Raw genomic sequence first — 19,938 nt, 5'->3', positions numbered from 1 at the left:
ATTGAGCCCCACTTTCTTGGGTTTAGATTTTAGGTAAAAGTGTCGGATGAAAGATAAAGCTGCTGGGAGAGAATGAGTAAGCTCTGCAGGCCTGGTTCCAATTGGACAATGAAAGACTGAGAATGAGGGAAATATCCCCCACATCTACCCTGGGTTAACACAGTATCAGATATGGTATTAGTCAGGGTTCTCCAGAGAAACAAAACCAAGGGAATGGAAAGGGTGGGGGTAGAGGTGGGAAGAGAGAGAGATTCCGTTCTGAAGTTATGTGATAGACTCTGATTAATTTGGGCTTAGAATTCAAATGTTATTATAGCTAATGATTTCACTTTACCTTGGAACTTTGGTAAATTTAAACTTTCCAGTTTTATCCTATCATCCTCTCTGCCAATGGAGAAGGCAATGGCACCCCACTCCAGTACTCTTACCTGGAAAATCCTATGGACGGAGGAGCCTGGTAGGCTGCAGTCCATGGGGTCGCTAAGAGTCGGATACGACTGAGCGACTTCACTTTCACTTTTCACTTTCATACATTGGAGAAGGAAATGGCAACCCACTCCAGTGTTCTTGCCTGGAGAATCCCAGGGACAGGGGAGCCTGGTGGGCTGCCGTCTATGGGGTCGCACAGAGTCAGACACGACTGAAGTGGCTTAGCCTCTCTGCCAAATTTATTCTTCTCTGCTCGTCTTTAAGGTTTATTGTACCATAGTCTTTCTCACATGTCTCATGTCTCAATCATGACATCCATTATCTACCAAGTCATCTCCTGCCAGAACCTTGGAGTCATCTTTGCCATCTCCAGTCTTTTTATCTACACAGGTCACAAACTCCTGCCAGTTCTATCTAGTAATATATCCTTTGTCTCCATTCTCTTTCCCTCATTACTGCCATGTCTTCAAATCTCCGTTTCCTTTGTCTAACTGTAAAACCTTCTAAACTACAAATTCCAGAGTTCTCTCTTTTATTAACTCTCTTTTTGTGAATAATTTCCAACATATAAAAAACAGATAAAAATATAATTAATTCTCACAGCATCTAATTTAAAATAGTATTATTTTTCTTTAAGTTAATACAAGTAAGGGAATCTGTGAGCTTATCTTCTTTTCATTTGCATCTGTATTGATAGTTGTAATGCTTCTAATACTCCAAAAACTCACATTCTATTTTTTTTAATCATATGATTTTTCAATCTCTTTTTTAAACAGCTAATAGAGAAGCTGATGTACTATTTGAAGTATTATTTGATGAAGAATTTCCTGGAGGCTTAACAATAAGGTTTGTATTTCCAGATGATAATTACACTTCGTAAATATGTCCATATGGCCAATGACTTTACATTACTTGCTTTTTTGTCCACAATTTCAGTTCCTAGTACATATGAGACTCATACTTGTAATAGGGTTGTAACACTGAAAAAGACAGACATGGTTTCTACCCTTACAGAGCTTTCACTTTAGTAAGGGATATAACTAACTTACTAAAAATAGTAATTTTTTAATTAAAATGTGACAAGTGCTGGGAAAAAGTATTAATAGTTCAGGTGTCTATAATAGAGTGTGATCTGAGCATTCTAGAAAGGCTTTCTTGAAGTGATGTTTAAAATGGGACATGAAGACTAGGTACTGAAAGAGTAGAAACAGGTGGTCAGAAAAACAGAATAGCATATGCAGCAGAGGACATTTTCACTCATTTAAAAGACTAAAAGAACGCAGGTGTGTCAGCCTCAGCAGCCATGTAAGATTAGAGTAAGGGAAAAGAACAAGGACCACACTGTGCAGGAACTGGTAACCTGCTTTCAGCACATGCTAAGGATTGTGGTATCTTGGCCTTTATCCTTAAAGCAGTGTGAAGCTATCAAAATCAGAGATGTGACATGATCAGACTGCATTTTTTTAATGGTTGAATAACTTGAGGAATAGAAACATTCTTTGAATTGAGAGACATGATAACTCTTTGTCATTTGATTTAGTGAAATTGTAGACGCTCAGGCTAGGTTGGAATGGTTTGAGGAGTGAACAGCCAGTGGGGTAAAGGAGACAAGAAACAGCTGACCCTTGAGAAGTTTGACCTTGAAGGGGAGAAAAGATAACTGGCAGTTAGGATAACTGGCAAAGGAGAAAATGAAAGATACACCTATTTGAATGCAGAGTTCCAGAGAATAGCAAGGAGAGATAAGAAAGACCTCCTTGGTGATCGGTGCAAAGAAATAGAGGAAAACAATAGAATGGGAAAGACTAGAGATCTCTTCAAGAAAATTAGAGATACCAAGGGAAATTTCATGCAAAGTTGGGCTCAATAAAGGACAGAAATGGTATGGACCTAACAGAAGCAGAAGATATTTAGATGAGGTGGCAAATACGACCCAGCAATCCCACTTCTGGGCATACACACCGAGGAAACCAGAATTGAAAGAGACACGGGTACTCCAGTGTTCATCACAGCACTGCTTACAATAGCTAGGACATGGAAGCAGCCCAGATGTCCATCGGCAGATGAATGGATAAAAAAGCTGCGGTACATATACACAATGGAATGTTACTCAGCCATTAAAAAGAATGCATTTGAATCGGTCCTAACGAGGTGGATGAAACTGGAGCCTATTATACAGAGTGAAGTAAGTCAGAAAGAAAAACACCAATATAGTGTACTAATGCATATATATGGAATTTAGAAAGATGGTAATCATGACACTATATGCGAGACAGCAAAAGAGACACAGATGTAGAGAACAGTCTTTTAGACTGTGGGAGAAGGCGAGGGCGGGATGATTAGTGAGGGCAGCATTGAAACATGTATATTATCATATGTGAAGCAGATCGCCGGTCCAGGTTTTGATGCATGAGACAGGATGCTCACGGCTGGTGTCCTGGGATGACCCTGGGGGATGGGATGGGGAGGGAGGTGGGAGAGGCATTCTGGATGGGGAACACATGTGCGCCTGTGGCTGATTCATGTCGATATAGGGCAAAAACCACTATAATATTGTAAAGTAATTAGCCTTCAATTAAAATAAATTAATTTTTTAAAAAAAGAAGAGGTGGCAAAAATACACAGAAGAACTATACAAAAAAGATCTTCACAACCCAGATAATCACGATGGTGTGATCACTCACCTAGAGCCAGGCATCATGTGAAGTCAAGTGGGCCTTAGGAAGCATCACTACGAACAAACGTAGAGGCAGTGATGAAATTCCATCTGAGCTATTTCAAATCCTAATGCTGTAAAGGTGCTGCACTGAGTATGCCAGCAAATTTGGAAAACTCAGCAGTGGCCATGGGACTGGAAAAGGTCAGTTTTCATTCTAATCCCAAAGAGAGGCAATGCCAAAGAATGCTCAGACCTCTGCACAATTTCACTCATCTCACACGCTAGCAAAGTAATGCTCAAAATTCTCCAAGCCAGGCTTCAACAGTACGTGAACTGTGAACTCCAGATGTTCAAGCTGGTTTTAGAAAAGGCAAAGGACAGAGATCAAATTGCCAACATCCACTGGATCATCAAAAAAACAAGAGAGTTCCAGAAAAACATCTATTTCTGCTTTATTGACTATGCCAAAGCCTTTGACTGTGTGGATCACAGCAAACTATGGAAAATTCTGAAAGAGATGGGAATACCAGACCACCTGACCTGCCTCTTGAGAAATCTGTATGCAGGTCAGGCAGCAACAGTTAGAACTGGACATGGAACAACAGACTGGTTCCAAATCGGGAAAGAAGTACAACAAGGCTGTATATTGTCATCCTGCTTATTTAACTTATATGAAGAGTACATCATGAGAAATGCTGGTCTGGATGAAGCACAAGCTGGAATCAAGATTGCCGGGAGAAATATCAATAACCTCAGATACTCAGATGACACCACACTTATGGCAGAAAGCAAAGAAGTAAAGAGCCTCTTGATGAAAGTAAAGGAGGAGAGTGAAAAAGTTGGCTTAAAGCTCAACATCCAGAAAACGAAGATCATGGCATCTGGTCCCATCACTTCATGGGAAATAGATGGGGAAACAGTGAGAGACTTTATTTTTCTGGGCTCCAAAATCACTGCAGATAGTGATTGCAGCCATGAAATTAAAAGACGCTTACTCTTTGGAAGAAAAGTTATGCCCAACCTAGACAGCATATTAAAAAAGAAGAGACATTACTTTGCCAACAAAGGTCCGCCTAGTCAAAGCTATGGTTTTTCCAGTAGTCATGTGTGGATGTGAGAGTTGGACTATAAAGAAAGCTAAGCCCCAAAGAATTGATGCCTTTGAACTGTGGTGCTGGAGAAGACTCTTGAGAGTCCCTTGGACTACAAGGAGATCCAACCAGTCCATCCTGAAGGAAATCAGTCCTGAATATTCATTGGAAAGACTGATGTTGAAGCTGAAACTCCAATACTTTGGCCACCTGATACCAAAAAGAGCTGACTCATTTGAAAAGACCCTGATGCTGGGAAAGATTGAAGGCAGGAGGAGAAAGGGACGAGATGGTTGGATGGAGGATGAGATGGTTGGATGGCAGCACTGACTCAATGGACATGAGTTTGAGTAAACTCCAGGAGTTGGTGATGGAAGAGAGGCCTGGCGTGCTGCAGTCCATGAGGTCACAAGAGTTGGACATGACAACTATTGAACTGAACTCGGAGGTTTAAAGCAAGATGGTTGTATTGTTTGTTTTTAGCTTACCATGGCGGAGACTTCCTCAAGTCTATTTTGGGTGACCATTAATAGAAAGTTTAAAGTGACAGAAAAAAGGATCGTTAGAGGCTCCATGGAATATTAGAATTGTGACCTCTCTCACTTAACTTTGTTGTTTCCTTGGGTAGATTAGTTAGAGGCATTCTGACCCTCAATATCATCCATAATGAAGATGTACACTTCACTAGGTGATTGTGAGGATTAAATGAAATCCTTTCCAGTTTTCCTTTCTTTTCTAAACACCAGCTGGAAAACTGAACTCCAGTTTGTTTAGTTTCTTTTCTGTTTTGATTAGTGGTAATTAAAATTAAAAGTGAATTACTGTTATTTAATCTCTTTGCATGAAATCACAATCTTCAGTCCTTACAGCAAGTGATCACCTTCAGAATGCCATTATTGTTTTGCAACTTGAATGTGCCTGTTACCCAAAGACATTGTCTGTGCCTTTAAATGCAGCAGCAGAGTCTGGATCCCATATCTGATTTTGATTTTCATTTGGTTACCAATAACCTTAGCCAAATAACTTTTGAAATATGTTTTTAAGATTAACTTCTTTCTTAATTGATTGAGAGTTATATTAAAGATTGCCTGCCTGCAGTATATTCATTTCATAATGCAGAATCTTATAGTATAGTTCTCACAAAAGTATTTTCTGGAAATCTTACAAAGATTTCTTATGAAAGAATTCTACTTCCCCATGATCTCAGAATATAAGAATATTACATTCTAAAGAAGTAACAGAGTTGAAAGCTTTTGACCACAGAGGGCTTATTTTAATATCTAAATACTTTTATCATGACCAAGAAGGAAGAAATCACAAATGCTTGTCTCTTAGCCTTCCCAATTCTAGAACTTTAAGATGGAAAGATGAGGATAAAAAGAGCTGGACTCAACAATTGATCAGGAAATGGAAGTGATCAAAGCTAACATTTTTCCTGTTGCATCAGTAGAGCCACACTAGCTGCACACTGGCTAGCTTTATAACCCAGACTGTTAAAACCACTGTTTTTTTTAAAGAAGTTTGGAATTTTATTCATTAGTTAACTAAGCTATTCTTTTGCAAGCCTTCTGAAGACAAGCTTAGCTCACACACACACCCCTCCACATACAACTACACCTCTAGAACATTTTTCTCCCACTTAATAGCGCTGAATAGTCTATTCTAAAACTTTCCAGAGATATATCATCTTACAGATTGAGATTTTTCTCTAATTTCAAGTTCCTGAATTTAAAAGTAATATTCAGGACTTCCCTGGTGGTCCAGTGGTTAATGCAGGGGACACAGGTTCAGTCTCTGGTCCGGAAAGATTCCACATGCAGCGGGGTGGGAAGGACATGAAGCCTGTGCACCACAACTACTGAGCCCACACTCTAGAGCTTCACAACACCGAGCAGCTACCGCCCAACTAGAGGGTAGCCCTGCTTGCCACAACTAGAGAACGCCTTCATGCAGCAGCTAAGACCTGGTGCAGCCGTAAATCAATCAATTAATTGAAAATAAAAATCATATTTATTAATTAAATTATGAACAGTCCACCCAGAATTATTTGATTCTTCTCCCTAGCACATTTAGTTTCAGTTCCCTCTTACCCTGTTACAACTTTTTACTTTTAGGTGCTCACCTGGTAGAGGTTATCGACTGCCAACAAGTGCCTTGGTGAACCTTTCTCATGGGAGTCGCTCTGAAACTGGAAATCAGAAGTTGACAGCCATTGTGAAACCACAGCCAGCTGTGAATCACTATAGCTCAAATTCATCAGTTTCATCTGGGCATTTGGGAGGCCTGAACCATTCCCCTCAATCACTTTTTGTTCCTACTCAAGTAAGATTTTTATTTAAATAATGAGCTTGAAAATAACTGTTTTCTCTTTGTACATTTACTTCATGGATTAACTCTTATATTTTGAATTATATCACCCAAATGATCTATGTTATCCCCTACGAAATGACATTAATTGGAAAGGTAAAAAGGAGGGGACTATATCATGTTTTTCAAAAGCAGTTTTCAAATGCCCACCATATAACTCATGTGTGATTTCCTTTATTTCATTTCCCTGAGGGCAAAACTTGAATTGTTTTATGTGAGATACTTGATTTAATTTCATGGTCTAAAATTTTAAGGAGACTTTTAAATCCAAATAACAGGTTTATTATAGACTAATTAAGAAACAGGTAAGTAGATGATAACAAAGGAAACAAGCAAAAATCCTCAAATCTTGTAGATAACTACTGTTTTTTTTGGTGCATATTTATGCTTCAGTTTTCCTTAAGAAGTTTTTTGTACTTCCCCAGGTACCTGCTAGAGATGATGATGAATTTTGTAACATTTGGCAGTCCTTACAGGGATCTGGAAAGGTTCAACACTTTCAGCCACTGCTACAAGAGAAGGTTAGTATACCTTGCTTAATGGACATTTCTTTTTTTTTTTAATATATTTTATATTTCTCTTTTAGGTATGCAGTGATTAGTTTTTCTTCTGAAATCTCATAAAAGAGAAATAACACTTTGGATCTTAAATTTTCATAGTTCTCTTCAACCACGTATGTTGGACCAATGAGTAAGACTATAGAAAATTTTTATTTTAAATCAGTTTTGGATTTTTTTCTAGTTGTTTACAAATCATAATAACTATATTTTAAATTTAATAAAGGCTTTAATGGTATGTATTAACTTATTCACTTCTACTTGAATGTATAGCTTTATGCTGGCAGGTGGTTGTCTTAAATATGAATGAGCAAATCCTTGATCAAGATTAAGAAGAGGAAAGAAATTCTGCTAAAAGAGTAGACTCAGTCACCAAACAAAAGAAGATGAAAAGAAACAAATTCCTATTACATTTTTTGCTAGTTACCTTCTTCTCAGCTTCAGTCAAAAAGGAATGTCCTCTCAAGTTTATAAACCAGTGGCCTGCACCATGAGGGCCTAATTTATTCTAATACCTTCGGTAATGATAGCATTATCAGTGCTGCTGCTGCTGCTCCTGCTAAGTCGCTTCAGTCATATCCAACTCTGTGCGACCCCATAGACGGCAGCCCACCAGGATTCTCCAGGCAAGAACACTGGAGTGGGTTGCCATTGCCTTCTCCAATGCATGAAAGTGAAAAGTGAAAGTGAAGTCGCTCAGTCGTGTCCGACTCTTAGCGATCCCATGGACTGCAGCCCACCAGCCTCCTGTGTCCATGGGATTTTCCAGGCAAGAGTATTGGAGTGGGGTTCCATTAAAAAAGCAAAGGCAATGATGGTGAAATTAAAATAAAAATGAGAGTGACAACAACATTTTGAGTCAGCTATACTTCAATTTTAAAATAAATAAATAATAAAATGGGGGGAAAAATCTAAAATTAAAAAAAAAAGCTGAGAGTGACAGTGCACAAGTCACCTCTGCCAATATGCTGTATTTTAAGTTTTCCTTAGACATTCATAAGTGCTTTCTACATAAATGTAACCCATATCCAGATTTTTAAACCCTTTATTCCTCTGTTTATTTAATACTGCTAACCACTCATTCTTCAGGAGTGCTTTTTTAAATCATTCTTTCATTCATTCAGCACATTAAGTGCCTACCATGTGCCAGGCATTGTTGTATGCACCAAGAATACAGCTGTAAACAAAACAAAAATCCGGACTCACATACAATTAGTATTGTAGGGAGAAAAGGATAATAAATAAGACAAAAGAAAATAAATGTTATTAGATGATAATATAAGTTTGAGAAAAATTGTAGGGAAGCAGGATAGGGAATTTAGTGGAGAGGGCAGGCAAGGTTTTGTAATTTTTTAAATGGAATGTTCCAGTAACATTTGGGCAAAGATTTGAATGAAATGAAGAAGAGGATATACAGATATCTGAGGAGAGAGTATTCCAGACGAGGTCAAAGTTTCTGTTGGGAGTGATGGTCTCTGACATACACAAGGAAGCAGACCATGTGTCTGAATCAGTACAGTGAGTTGTAGGAAATGTGATTAGAGAGGTAACAGATAGATACTAGTAGGGCCTTCTGGATCATTATAAGGACACTGGCTTTTACTCAGTGAGATAAGGAATCAGTAGAGGGTTTTGCACAGCAGAGTGACATGATTTGACTTATATTTTAATTCCATCACTCTGCCTACTACCTTGAGAATAGAATATAGAGGACCCAAGGTGGAAACAGGTTAGTTCAGAAACTACTGAAATCATCAAGATTGAGTTGATATTGACTTGGATCAGGATAGTAGGACCCTGTGAGAAGTAGTCAAATTCTTAACATATTGGAAGGGATTTCCAGCTGATGATGAAATGGATATGGGGTAAAAGAGAAATAATGTATTAAAGGATATAATTCTTCAGGTCTGAGTAACTAAAATGATAGATGGGCTGTTAACTGAGGTGGGAAAGATTGCAGGTCTGGTAGATCTGTGGGGGAATATCAGGAGTTCAGTTTTGGTAAGTTTGAGATGTATGTTAAACATTAAGAAGAGATATCAGAGTTAGATATCTGAGTGGAGATGTAGAATTGGACATTTGAGTCTGAAGGTCATAAATGTTGTCCAGGCTGGAGAGATAGATTTGAAATTTGGAATCATTTTATGTTTGTGTGTATGTATGTGCAGATGTGAATATATATGCATATATATATATATATATTTAAATATACCCAAGATATATATATATATATGTTATCTACATCCACTTTCTTGGTTATAGATAGAAGAAAGGTTCAGTAACTTAACCTTAGAGCATTCCATCCTTCAAGTGTTGGAGAGACTAAAAAGAAGACTGAGAAGGAATGGCCCATGAGACAGGAAGGAAACCAGGGAAGGGTGGTTTCTGCATGCCAAGTGAAGAATAGATGTTAGAATAGAGTAATCAACTGTGTCAAATGCTGTAGATGGATCAGTTAAGATAAAAGCTGAGAATTGACTACATACAGAATTTAACACATGAAGGCCATTGGGAACCTTGACAAGAGCAGTTTCAGTTGAATGATAGGAGTAAAATACTGATAAGATTGGGTTTAAGAGAGAAGAGGAAGAGAGAAATTGGAGGAAGCAAATATAGGTAATTCTTTCAAGGAGTTCTGCTCTAAGAGAAAACATTACCCTGAATCTCCTCTTTCCCTTCCCTCTGTGTTCAAGTTCTTTGTTAACCTCTGTGCTTTCAACCTTTCATTGGGGACTGTTGCCAAAACACAACAGATTTGTTTTCCTTGTTGCCTCATTGCTTAACGGTGACTCTTACTTCTCTACTAATTACCACTCTGTCTGTGTCTCTGATTCCAACCTTTCAATCAAGATCAACCCAGTATCTCCACTTTCTAGAAGACAGGTATAGATGGATGCTATACCATCACCTCAACTTCAAAATATCTCACAACTGACCTCACCTAAAACCTCTTCTGTCCTTATTTCCAGCATAATAATTTACCCGGGCATATAATCTGGAAAGGATAAAGTTAAAAGTTTTTGCTTCTTTCTAATATTTTTTGCATTGAGATCCCAAATCTTTTTGCGCCTTCTCAGTTTTTACAACCAGACCTTAAATTGTGCCCCTAGCCCTAGATAAACCTCCTATCTGTGCTTCCTGTTTGTTATGTCTTTCTAGCCCTTCTTCGGAGAAGGCAATGGCACCCCACTCCAGTACTCTTGCCTGGAAAATCCCATGGGCGGAGGAGCCTGGTAGGCTTCAGTCCATGGGGTCGTGAAGAGTCAGACACGACTGAGCGACTTCACTTTCACTTTTCACTTTCATGCGTTGGAGAAGGCAATGGCAACCCACTCCAGTGTTCTTGCCTGGAGAATCCCAGGGATGGGGGAGCCTGGTTGGCTGCCGTCTGTGGGGTCGCACAGAGTCGAACACAACTGATGCAACTTAGCAGCAGCAGCAGCAGCTCTTCTTACGTAGTACTACCTACACAATCTTTCCTAAAGATCTTTTCACCTGTGTTGTCCCCATAGCATAATTGAGCCAAGTATCTAGTTAATAAGAACTCCTGGGGTTTTTTTTATAATTTTTATTTATTTTTTGGCTGCGTTGGGTCTTCGTCCTTTTGCATGGGCCTTCTCTAGTTGTAGTGAAGGGGGCTATTCTCTAGTTGTGGTGTGTGGGCTTCTCATTGCTGTGGCTTCTCAGGCTCAGTAGTTGTGGCACATGGGCTTAGTTGCTCCACGGCATGTGAAATCTTCCCCAGACCAGGGATTGAACCTGTGACCTCTATGTTGACAGGCAGGTTCCTATCCACTATGCCCGTAGGGAAGTCCAAGACTCCTGGTTTTGAACTCACTTTATACCCTGAGGCAGTATAGTGAAGATAAATCTGATATTAGACTCAAAATTAGGAAATCAGGTTTTGTGCCTCAAATTGCACAAATCTAATTTCCCTGGGCTTCTTTGGCCTCAGGTATAAAATTAAGGCATTGGACTTAGCTGAACTCTGAGGTCTTTTCAAACCCTAAAACAGTGTTATTCAAATATTCTAGAATGTATAGGGCTCCCTGTTTAAAACTACTGGAGTTCAGCCTCAACTCAAACTAATGTCTAGGTCTTCTATAATCCAACCCTGTACAGTTCTTATATAAAGTATGTCCAGCTGTTTGGTAAAATGCTCTCTTCCAGTCAAATTGATCTCCTTATTTTCCCTCTCCCATAAACAGATAATTTCCATTTCAGGTTATATGTTTGCATTGTTCCTTCCTTCTCTTTCCTCTCTCACTGCCAAAAGGTCTACTGGCATATTATCACCAATTTCCTTTAGATGGAACTCAACACTTGATACCGGAGAAGGCAATGGCACCCCACTCCAGTAGTCTTGCCTGGAAAATCCCATGGATGGAGGAGCCTGGTAGGCTGCAGTCTATGGGGTCGCTAAGAGTCGGACACGACTGAGCAACTTCACTTTCACTTTTCACTTTCATGCATTGGAGAAGGAAATGGCAACCCACTCCAGTGTTCTTGCCTGGAGAATCCCAGGGACGGGGGAGCCTGGTGGGCTGCCGTCTATGGGGTCGCACAGAGTTGGACACGACTGAAGCGACTTAGCAGCAGCAGCCGCAACACTTGATATTTTGTATTTCCATAGAATCTTCTGTATGCATCTCCTGTTATTAAGGTGCTATTTCATTATTCATATCAGCTGAACACTCCCATGTTTTTTCTACTTTATATTCTAAGAATTATGAGCTACCACATATAACCCTTATATCCATGAAGCATTAATAAGCAGCCTGGTATTCATCTAATAAGCAAATTCTAGAGAACTCAACATGATTTTTTTTTAAGGAATTCAAGCTTCTGGGAAAGGCAAAACCATAGAGACAGTAAAAATATCAGTGGTTGCCAGGGATTATTGGGAAAGGGAGAGATAATAGATGGAGCACAGATTTTTGGAGCAATGAATATATTCTGTATAATGGTAGATAAATGTCATTACACATTTGTCCAGACCCACAGAATATATAACAACAAAAGTGGAACCAATGTAAAATACGGACTTTAAGTAGCAGTTATGTGTCAGTGTAGGTTCATCAGTTGTCACAAATGTCCTACTCCAGTGGGAGATGATAATAATGGGGAAGGCTGTGCATGTATGGAGGTGGGGGTGAGGGGAATAGGGGAATCTTTGTACCTTCCTCTCAGTATTATTGTGAACCTGTTGATAAAGAGTCAGACACGACTGAGCGACTGATCTGATCTGATAAAACTGCTTTTTTAAAAAGTCTTTTAAGAAATGAAGTCTTTATTGGCAGAATATAACAATACAACTAACATAAATAGACATGTAGACATCAAACAGAATAATTCAAAAAACTATAGTTAAAAGTGGAATATTTTCTTTCTTATTAAAGTTATGGCACTTTTTCTCCGAAATCATACTGTGAACATGGGTTTTAGAATTAGGACTCAGATGTCAGCTCTCCTATTGTTTAGTCCTATAACCATTATCATTTTGAGCCTCAGTTCTGTCATCTGTAACATGGAATCTGACTACACCATAGCATTTTTATGATTGTTGCATTATTATAATGATGTTAAGATAATGGATGCAAAGTACATCTTACTATGCCTGGCACATAATAGACACACAATATTTGTGTCCTGATGTTTTGATTCCCTGTTGTAGCATCAGAATCCCCTCAAATGAACTGCTTTAGCCCAAATCCCCACCAGCCATTGTACTGTGCAGATGGAAATCTCTTGGCCCTTTTCTTTAGTCTTAAAGACCAAAGAACCCTAAATGTTCCTGTGCATGTGAGTTCACTAGACCTTCCTTCACACTTTGGTGCATATCACAGCTGTTTTGGAGCATGTCCACTGCCAACTAGAACATGAGGTGCCTTTGCTCATACCCTGTGTTCATTCATCTGTGCTCAGAAGAAAATAAATAGGGTCCACCAGAAGCAAAATTAATCATTATAGAGAGATTAATTTATATTGAACATCTCCAGCCTCCACTCTGCTTCTGTCTCCCACTTGCTATGGCAAGTTATCTGTCTCTTTTTGCCTTCATGCCTCTTCTCCCTATCAGAAAGCAAGAAGATCAGATATGATCTTTATGTGAAACTTACTCATATGTCATTTTGCTAATTTTGTCCATTCATGTGCTGTCTCAGTTACAGTAGCTTTGCAATCAGTCTTGCTATCTGGTAGTAGTAGTCTTCCAGCACTTGGATACCTTGACAATATAAATATTAATAAAGATCAGGTGCTGAAGGAAGGGATGTGGAAGGACTGATATCCTCAACTTTTATAACATAGGGGCAGGAATAATAAATTTTTAAAAATTCATTAATGGAAATATTTAAAGTAATGAAGTCAAAAGAATAGTACTCATCCTTTACCTTGAACATGTCCAGTTCTCTCTTCGTAATACCTACTCATTTCCCATCTCACATACTCTAGAGGAAGGGTTACTTTGAAGCAAATTTAGAAAGATCTTTAGAGGCTGATATTTCTGTTGTGAAGAAACATTCAACTAAAATTTAATCTTTAGTTTCTGTATTAACTTCAAACAAAATTAAACTTAATTCTTTCTGTTGAAAGCATTTTTGTAAAGTGATTGTTTTCTATGTGCCTTGCTATCTAGTGCATAGAGAAGTGTCTGGACTGATGATCATAATGTCAATAATAGTTATTTCAAGGGTGGTAGAATTTGAATGGTTTTCTTAAATTCTCTTTACTTTTCTGAATTCCTTAAATCTTTTTCTAGGTAAGTCTATAATTTTTACAAAAAAATAATAAAGTTAACTATTAAGCATTGAGAAAGAAAAGTAGTTTTAATATTAACAGTTTATTTAGATCATTTATAAGAATTTTAACTTTCAGGGTGCAGTTCTACCTCAAGAAATAAGTCAAGTAACTCAACATCATAAAACTGGCTTTAATGACAACAGCGTTAAGCCGAGAAAACATGAGCCTCACAGAAAATGTAAGTTATGAGTTAGAAAGTATACATATGGTGCTAAGTGCTTCCTTTTATTTTTATAAATTAACAGCTTTATTGTTATAATTCACATATTATAAAATTCATCCTTTTATTGTTCAATCAGTGTTTTTTTAGTGTTTTCACAAAGTTGTACAACCAAATGCTAGTATCTAAATTTAGAACATTTTCATCACCCCAAAAAGAAATATCATACTTATTAGTAGTCATACTCATTAGTCTGTACTTACTAGTCGTCATTCCCCTATCCCTGGCAACTGCTAACTTACTTCTGCCTCTGTGGATTGACCTGTTCTGGACATTTCCTATAAATAGAAACATAAAATACGTGATCTTTGAGACCAACTCCACTCACTCGGTGTAATCTTTTCAAGATTCATCCGTGTTGAAGCATATATCAGTACTTCATTCGTTTTTAAGACTGAACAATTTTCTATTATATGAATACAATGTTTTGTTTATGCATCCTCCCACTGATGGATATTTGGGTCATTTGCACTTTTGTGTTATAATAAATAATGCTGCTGCTACTGCTACTGCTGCTAAGTCACTTCAGTCATGTCAGACTCTGTGCAACCCCATAGACGGCAGCTACTGTGGATATTTATGTACAGATTTTTGTGTGAAAACCCTGGTGGCACAGACAGTAAAGCATCGGCCTACAATGCAGGAGACTCAGGTTCAATCCCTGGGTCGGGAAGATCCTCTGGAGAAGGAAATGGCAACCCACTCCAGTACTCTTGCCTAGAAAATCCCATGGATGGAGGAGCCTGGTAGGCTACAGTCCATAGGGTTGCAAAGAGTCAGACACGACTGAGTGACTTCACTTTTGTGTGAACATGTGGTTACAGGTCTCTTGAGCATATATGAATTAAAGGAATAACTGAGTCTTTTATTTATTTACTGAGTTAACTGAGTTAACTCTATGCCTAACTTTTTGTGGAACTACCACACTGTATTCCAAAATGGCTGGACCATTTTACATTCCCACCAGCAATATATGACAGTCCAATTTCTTCACATCCTCCACAACACTTGTTATGGAGTGTTGTTATCCAACTTTTTTGTTATAGTCATCCTAGTAAATGTAAAGTGGAGTCTCCTTGTGGTTTTCATTTCTAATTCATTAATAATTAATAGCGCTGAACATGTTTTCATGTGTTTATTGGCTGTTTATTTATCTTCTTTAGAGAAACATTCAAATCCTTTGCTCATTTTAAAATTAGGTTGTCTTCATGGGGGGAGGAAATGGCAACCCACTCCAATATTCTTGCCTGGAGAATTCCATGGACAGAGAAGCCTAGCAGGCTATAGTCCATGGAATCGCATAGAGTCAGACATGACCAAGTGACTAACACACACACCCAGGCCACTTGAATCTGCAGCCTAACCCAGGAGACAGATAAGGCACAGAGGGTGGCAGGATGAAGTGTCATTCCAAACCCTACAAGATAGGGGCAAGGTGGGGGAAGTGGACGGAGCCAAGAGACAGGCTTTCAGGGGTCCATGCCTGCGTGGAGGGCTTCCCTGAGGAGGAGGCAGGTGAGAAGAGGCCAAGAGGGTGTGTGAGTGTTGACTTGCAGAAAGGGAAGGACAAAGGGTTCTAGGCAGAGATTAGAGGGCCAGCTGTGCGAGTAGCCACTGGGCCCAGGGTGTATGTGCCACACCACACTCCATGCCAGGGGTGTGGTGGGGTGCCTCTCCAGATCCTAGGCTTTGGGAAGGTGCTATGCTGCTGGGGTCCCAGGGACACAGGGCAGGCAGTACAAATTCAAACTTTGGCGGTGACACACCCTGCAAAGCAGATGAGCCCCCAGATACAATGCAGGTGAGAAAAGCCAAACACAGAAGGCCATAGAATGTGTGATTCCATTTCTACGAAACGTCCAGAACAAGAAAATCCACAGAGATAAAGAGTGGATGTGTGGTTGTCAGGGTCTGGGGGAAGATGGGGGTGGGGTAACGGCTTATGTGTCTCTCAGGCTGGAGGCAAGTGTGGGTACCCTGAAAGGAGCATGCACTCCAGTTGGGCACACACTCAGCTGGGAAAGTGTGCCAGCCTGTACCCCGCTGCTCCTGGTACCCAGCCCCCAGCAGTGGCAGGCCCGGCAAGGGAGTAGCTGTGTCAGTGGCCAAGCCTTGGTGACCCCATGGCCATTCCACCCTGAATTCTGGAAGGAGCAGGAGTGTATTGGGATGCAGCCTGCCCTCTCCTTGTACCCCTGGGTTTTCAAAAATCCTGGCCAAGCCTGGGCTCCTCCATGCTGGGCCTTAGGCTTCTCTTCTGGAAGATGGAACAACAGCATCGTCCTCAGTGGACAGTGGTCAAGTTTAAGGGTATTTGTACCCAGAAAAGACTGACTCAGCTGAGCTGCCCTTATTGACTCCTTGGAACAGCCATTGGGTTCTGGGTTCCATCAGGAACACTCAGTGCTTTTATTAATGACACCAGCAGCAGCAGCAATAGTAGTAATAACAATAATGGGAGAACTAGTGTGAGAACATAAGAACCATGACCTTGCACTTTCACATACTGTGGCAATTGAGTTCAAAGCCTCAGGTCCCCTCTCCTAGGAAACCGTGCCCCTAAGAAGTCATGTCCATGTGAAAATGCCACGCCCCTTACAAGCCTTCAGTTCTCCACCTGCAAAGTGAAAGAGCCAAATACCCGAAGTTTAAATCAAACTGGGTCAGGAACACTGCCCAGAGGGACAAATCAGCTAATCCTACCTTGATTTACAGTTTTGGTCCCCAAGGAATTCTCTCTTTTTCTCTCTCTCTCTTTTTTGTTTGTTTGTTTGCATCCGAGTTAAAAATACATTGCTTGGAAATAAAATTTTTTAAAGTTAGGTTGTCTTTTCATTCTTGAGTTGTAGGAGTACTTTTAATATTCCATATCCTATGAAGTACTTTTTATGTTCTATATACTATATGCTGTTCAGATATTTGATTCGCAGCTATGTGCTATCATTCTGTGGTTGTCTTTTAACTTTCTTTACAGTGTCCTTGAAGCACAAAAGTTTTAAATTTTGACCAAATCCAATTTACCTATTTCTGATTTTTCTTTAGTTGCTTGTGCTTTAGGTATCATCTAAGAAACCATTACCTAATTCAAGGTCACAAAAATTTACACCTGTGTTTTCTTCTAAGAGCATTACAGTTTTAGCTGTAACATTTAGGTCTTTTTTCCATTTTTGAATAAGTGCGTATATGGTATGAGTCCATATTCACTCTCTTGCATATAGACATCTAGTTGTCCCAGCACTATTTATTAAAAAACTGTTCTTTGCTCATTGAATTTTCTTTGCACTGCATTGAATCGTCTTGGCACCCTTGTCATAAATCAGTTGACCATAGATGCATAGGTTTATTTCTAGTCTCTAATTGCATTTCACTGATCTATATTCCATCTTTTTGTGCACAACACATCATCTTCATTACCATAGTTTTGTTATCAGTTTTGAAATTAGAAAATTTGAATCCTCCAACTTTGTTTTTCAAGATTATTTGTCAAGTTCTGGTCTCTTGCATTTCCGTATAAATTTTAGGATCAGCTTGTCTATTTCTGCAGATATGGCAGCTGGAATTTTTATAGGAATTATACTGAATCTGTAGACCACTTTGGGTAGTATTGTCATCAATACTACCCAATAAGCCTCTCTATTTCTTTCAACGATGCCTTATAGTATTCAGTGTATAAGTCTTGAATTTTTTGTTAAATTTATTAATAAGTATTTTATTACAGTTGTCAGTGGAGCTGTTTCCTTAATTTTGGGAGCATATTGTTCATTACAATTTATAGAAATAACACTGACTTTTGTATATTAATCTTGTATTCCTCCACCTTGTTGAACTTATTTATTAGCCCTAGTTTTTTGTGGCTTCCGCAAATGTAGTTTTACTTCTTCCTATACAATCTGGGTGCCTTCTATTTATTTTTCTTGCCTCATTGTTGTGGCTATAACCATCAGTCAAATAGAAGTGGTGAGGGTACGCATCCTTGTCTTGATCTTAAGGGTAAGCTTTCAGTCTTTCATCATTAAATATAATGTTAACTGTAGGGTTTTGGTAGCTGCCCTTTATAAGGTGAAGAAGTTTCTTTGTATTCCTAGATTGTTGATTTTTTTTTAACCTAGGAGGGATATTAGTTTTTGTCACATGCTGTGTCTTTGACTTTTGAGATGATCACATGGATTCTGTCCTTTATGCATTCGATGTGTTTTTTTTTTTCACTGATTGTTTTTCATATGTTGAACCAACCTTGCATACCTGGAATAAATCCCACTAGATCTTGGTGTATCATCCTCCTTATACAGTACAAGATTCTATTCACTGGTATTTTGTTGAGGATCTTTGCATCTGTATTCATAAAGGACATTTGTAATTTTCTTGTGATGTCTTTAATTTTGGTATCATGGTAATACTGGGCTCATAGAATGTTGGAATAACACTTTGAAAGAACTCTAGCCTGATTCTAATCTCAAGTAGCAGCCAGGCTATGGATTTTCACCAAAAATATACTCCTGTTTTTTTTTTTCAAGGCTTCATGGAACTGGAGAGTAAGAGATAGAACTGGGCAGGGCAAGTTAAAATGTCACAAAACTCACTGTTTTTACTAGATTCAGTCTTTTTTCTTGAAGAAATACATCCCAGATTGTTGCAAGTCTTTGATTAATTTCTATCATTCTGAAAATTAGGATTCTGGTAATTTATATTCATTTTCTTGTTGCTTTTATGGAGAAAAGAATTTGTAGAGGTCCTTCAGTATTTTTGCTGATGTCACCTCACTAACCACATTTTGAGATAAATTTAAATTTTATTTAGAGTAATCCAGTTACCTTTTTATGTATATAAACACTTGCCTATTACATTACTCCAGGGACTTCCCTGGCAGTCCAGTGGTTAAGACGTCATGCTTCCACTGCAGGGGCACAAGTTTAGTCTTTGGTTGGGGAACCTAAGATCTTACATGCTGCAAGGCATGGCCAAAAAATTTAAAATAAATAAATAAATTCAAATTATATTACAGATTTTTGTTAAGAATATGTGCAAGTATTTTGTTGTTAATATTCTCTAACGTATTTTATGTATTTTGACTCTTCATTTGTTTCAGTAGTCCACTGTGTTTTAGGCACAGTAGGGAGTACAGATACACAGATGAGAATCTTCATCTTACAGTACTTTTTCTCTTCTCTTGATCATAGTATTCCCAAATTGTATCAAATTGCTCTTCATGTTCAAAATATGACTCTTTTGTTATTCATTTATTTATTCAGCTGTATTATGTGGAAGGTATTGTTTTAGGTGCTGGGGATAAGTCAGACAAGTTTTCTGACCTAATGGACTTTATATTCTAAGGTTGAGACTAATAATAGGCAGAGTAAATTCCATAATCTGTAGTAATGATAAATCTATGATGAAAAATAAAGCAGAGTAAGAAGATTGAGTGATGCAGATGCTGTTTTAAATATGGTAGTCAAGTAATACGTCTCCAAGGACACATTTGAATAGAGACCCAAATGAAAGGGAAATGGAATCAGCTTGCTGAAGAGCTTTCCAGCAGAGGAAATACCAAGTGCCGAGTCCTGAGTCTAATTGATTATATTTTATATGCACATGGTATTTTATGTATTTATATATTTCCTATAGTTTAAGAATAGTCTTTATAAAATGTTTTTCTTTTTTTTTTTTTTTAGCAGGAGTCTTTTTTTTTTTTTTTTAAACTTTACAATATTGTATTAGTTTTGCCAAATATCGAAATGAATCCGCCACAGGTATACCTGTGTTCCCCATCCTGAACCCTCCTCCCTCCTCCCTCCTCATACCCTCCCTCTGGGTCGT

General features: G+C 38.6%; 1 protein-coding gene across 6 annotated transcripts in view; it reads left to right on the top strand.

Moving 5' to 3' along the window:
• The window catches only part of XRN1 (5'-3' exoribonuclease 1), a 112,325-nt gene that overhangs the window by 69,436 nt on the left and 22,951 nt on the right, over positions 1-19,938 (top strand). For all 6 annotated transcript variants that reach the window (XM_086381393.1, XM_086381302.1, XM_086381220.1 and 3 more), the window contains 4 exons: positions 1,206-1,275; positions 6,294-6,501; positions 6,972-7,067; positions 13,980-14,082. In XM_086381393.1, coding sequence (XP_086237519.1) covers positions 1,206-1,275; positions 6,294-6,501; positions 6,972-7,067; positions 13,980-14,082 — 477 coding nt within the window. The remainder of the gene's footprint in view (positions 1-1,205; positions 1,276-6,293; positions 6,502-6,971; positions 7,068-13,979; positions 14,083-19,938) is intronic.

This window comes from Bos grunniens, chromosome 1 (genome assembly GCF_055505025.1).
Source record: "Bos grunniens cultivar Pamir isolate PY7600 chromosome 1, Bosgru_T2T1.0, whole genome shotgun sequence".
In the NCBI taxonomy this organism is placed as follows: domain Eukaryota; kingdom Metazoa; phylum Chordata; class Mammalia; order Artiodactyla; family Bovidae; genus Bos; species Bos grunniens.
The sequence above is the reverse complement of the archived record's forward strand: the minus strand, read 5'-3'. Positions and strand labels throughout refer to the sequence as shown.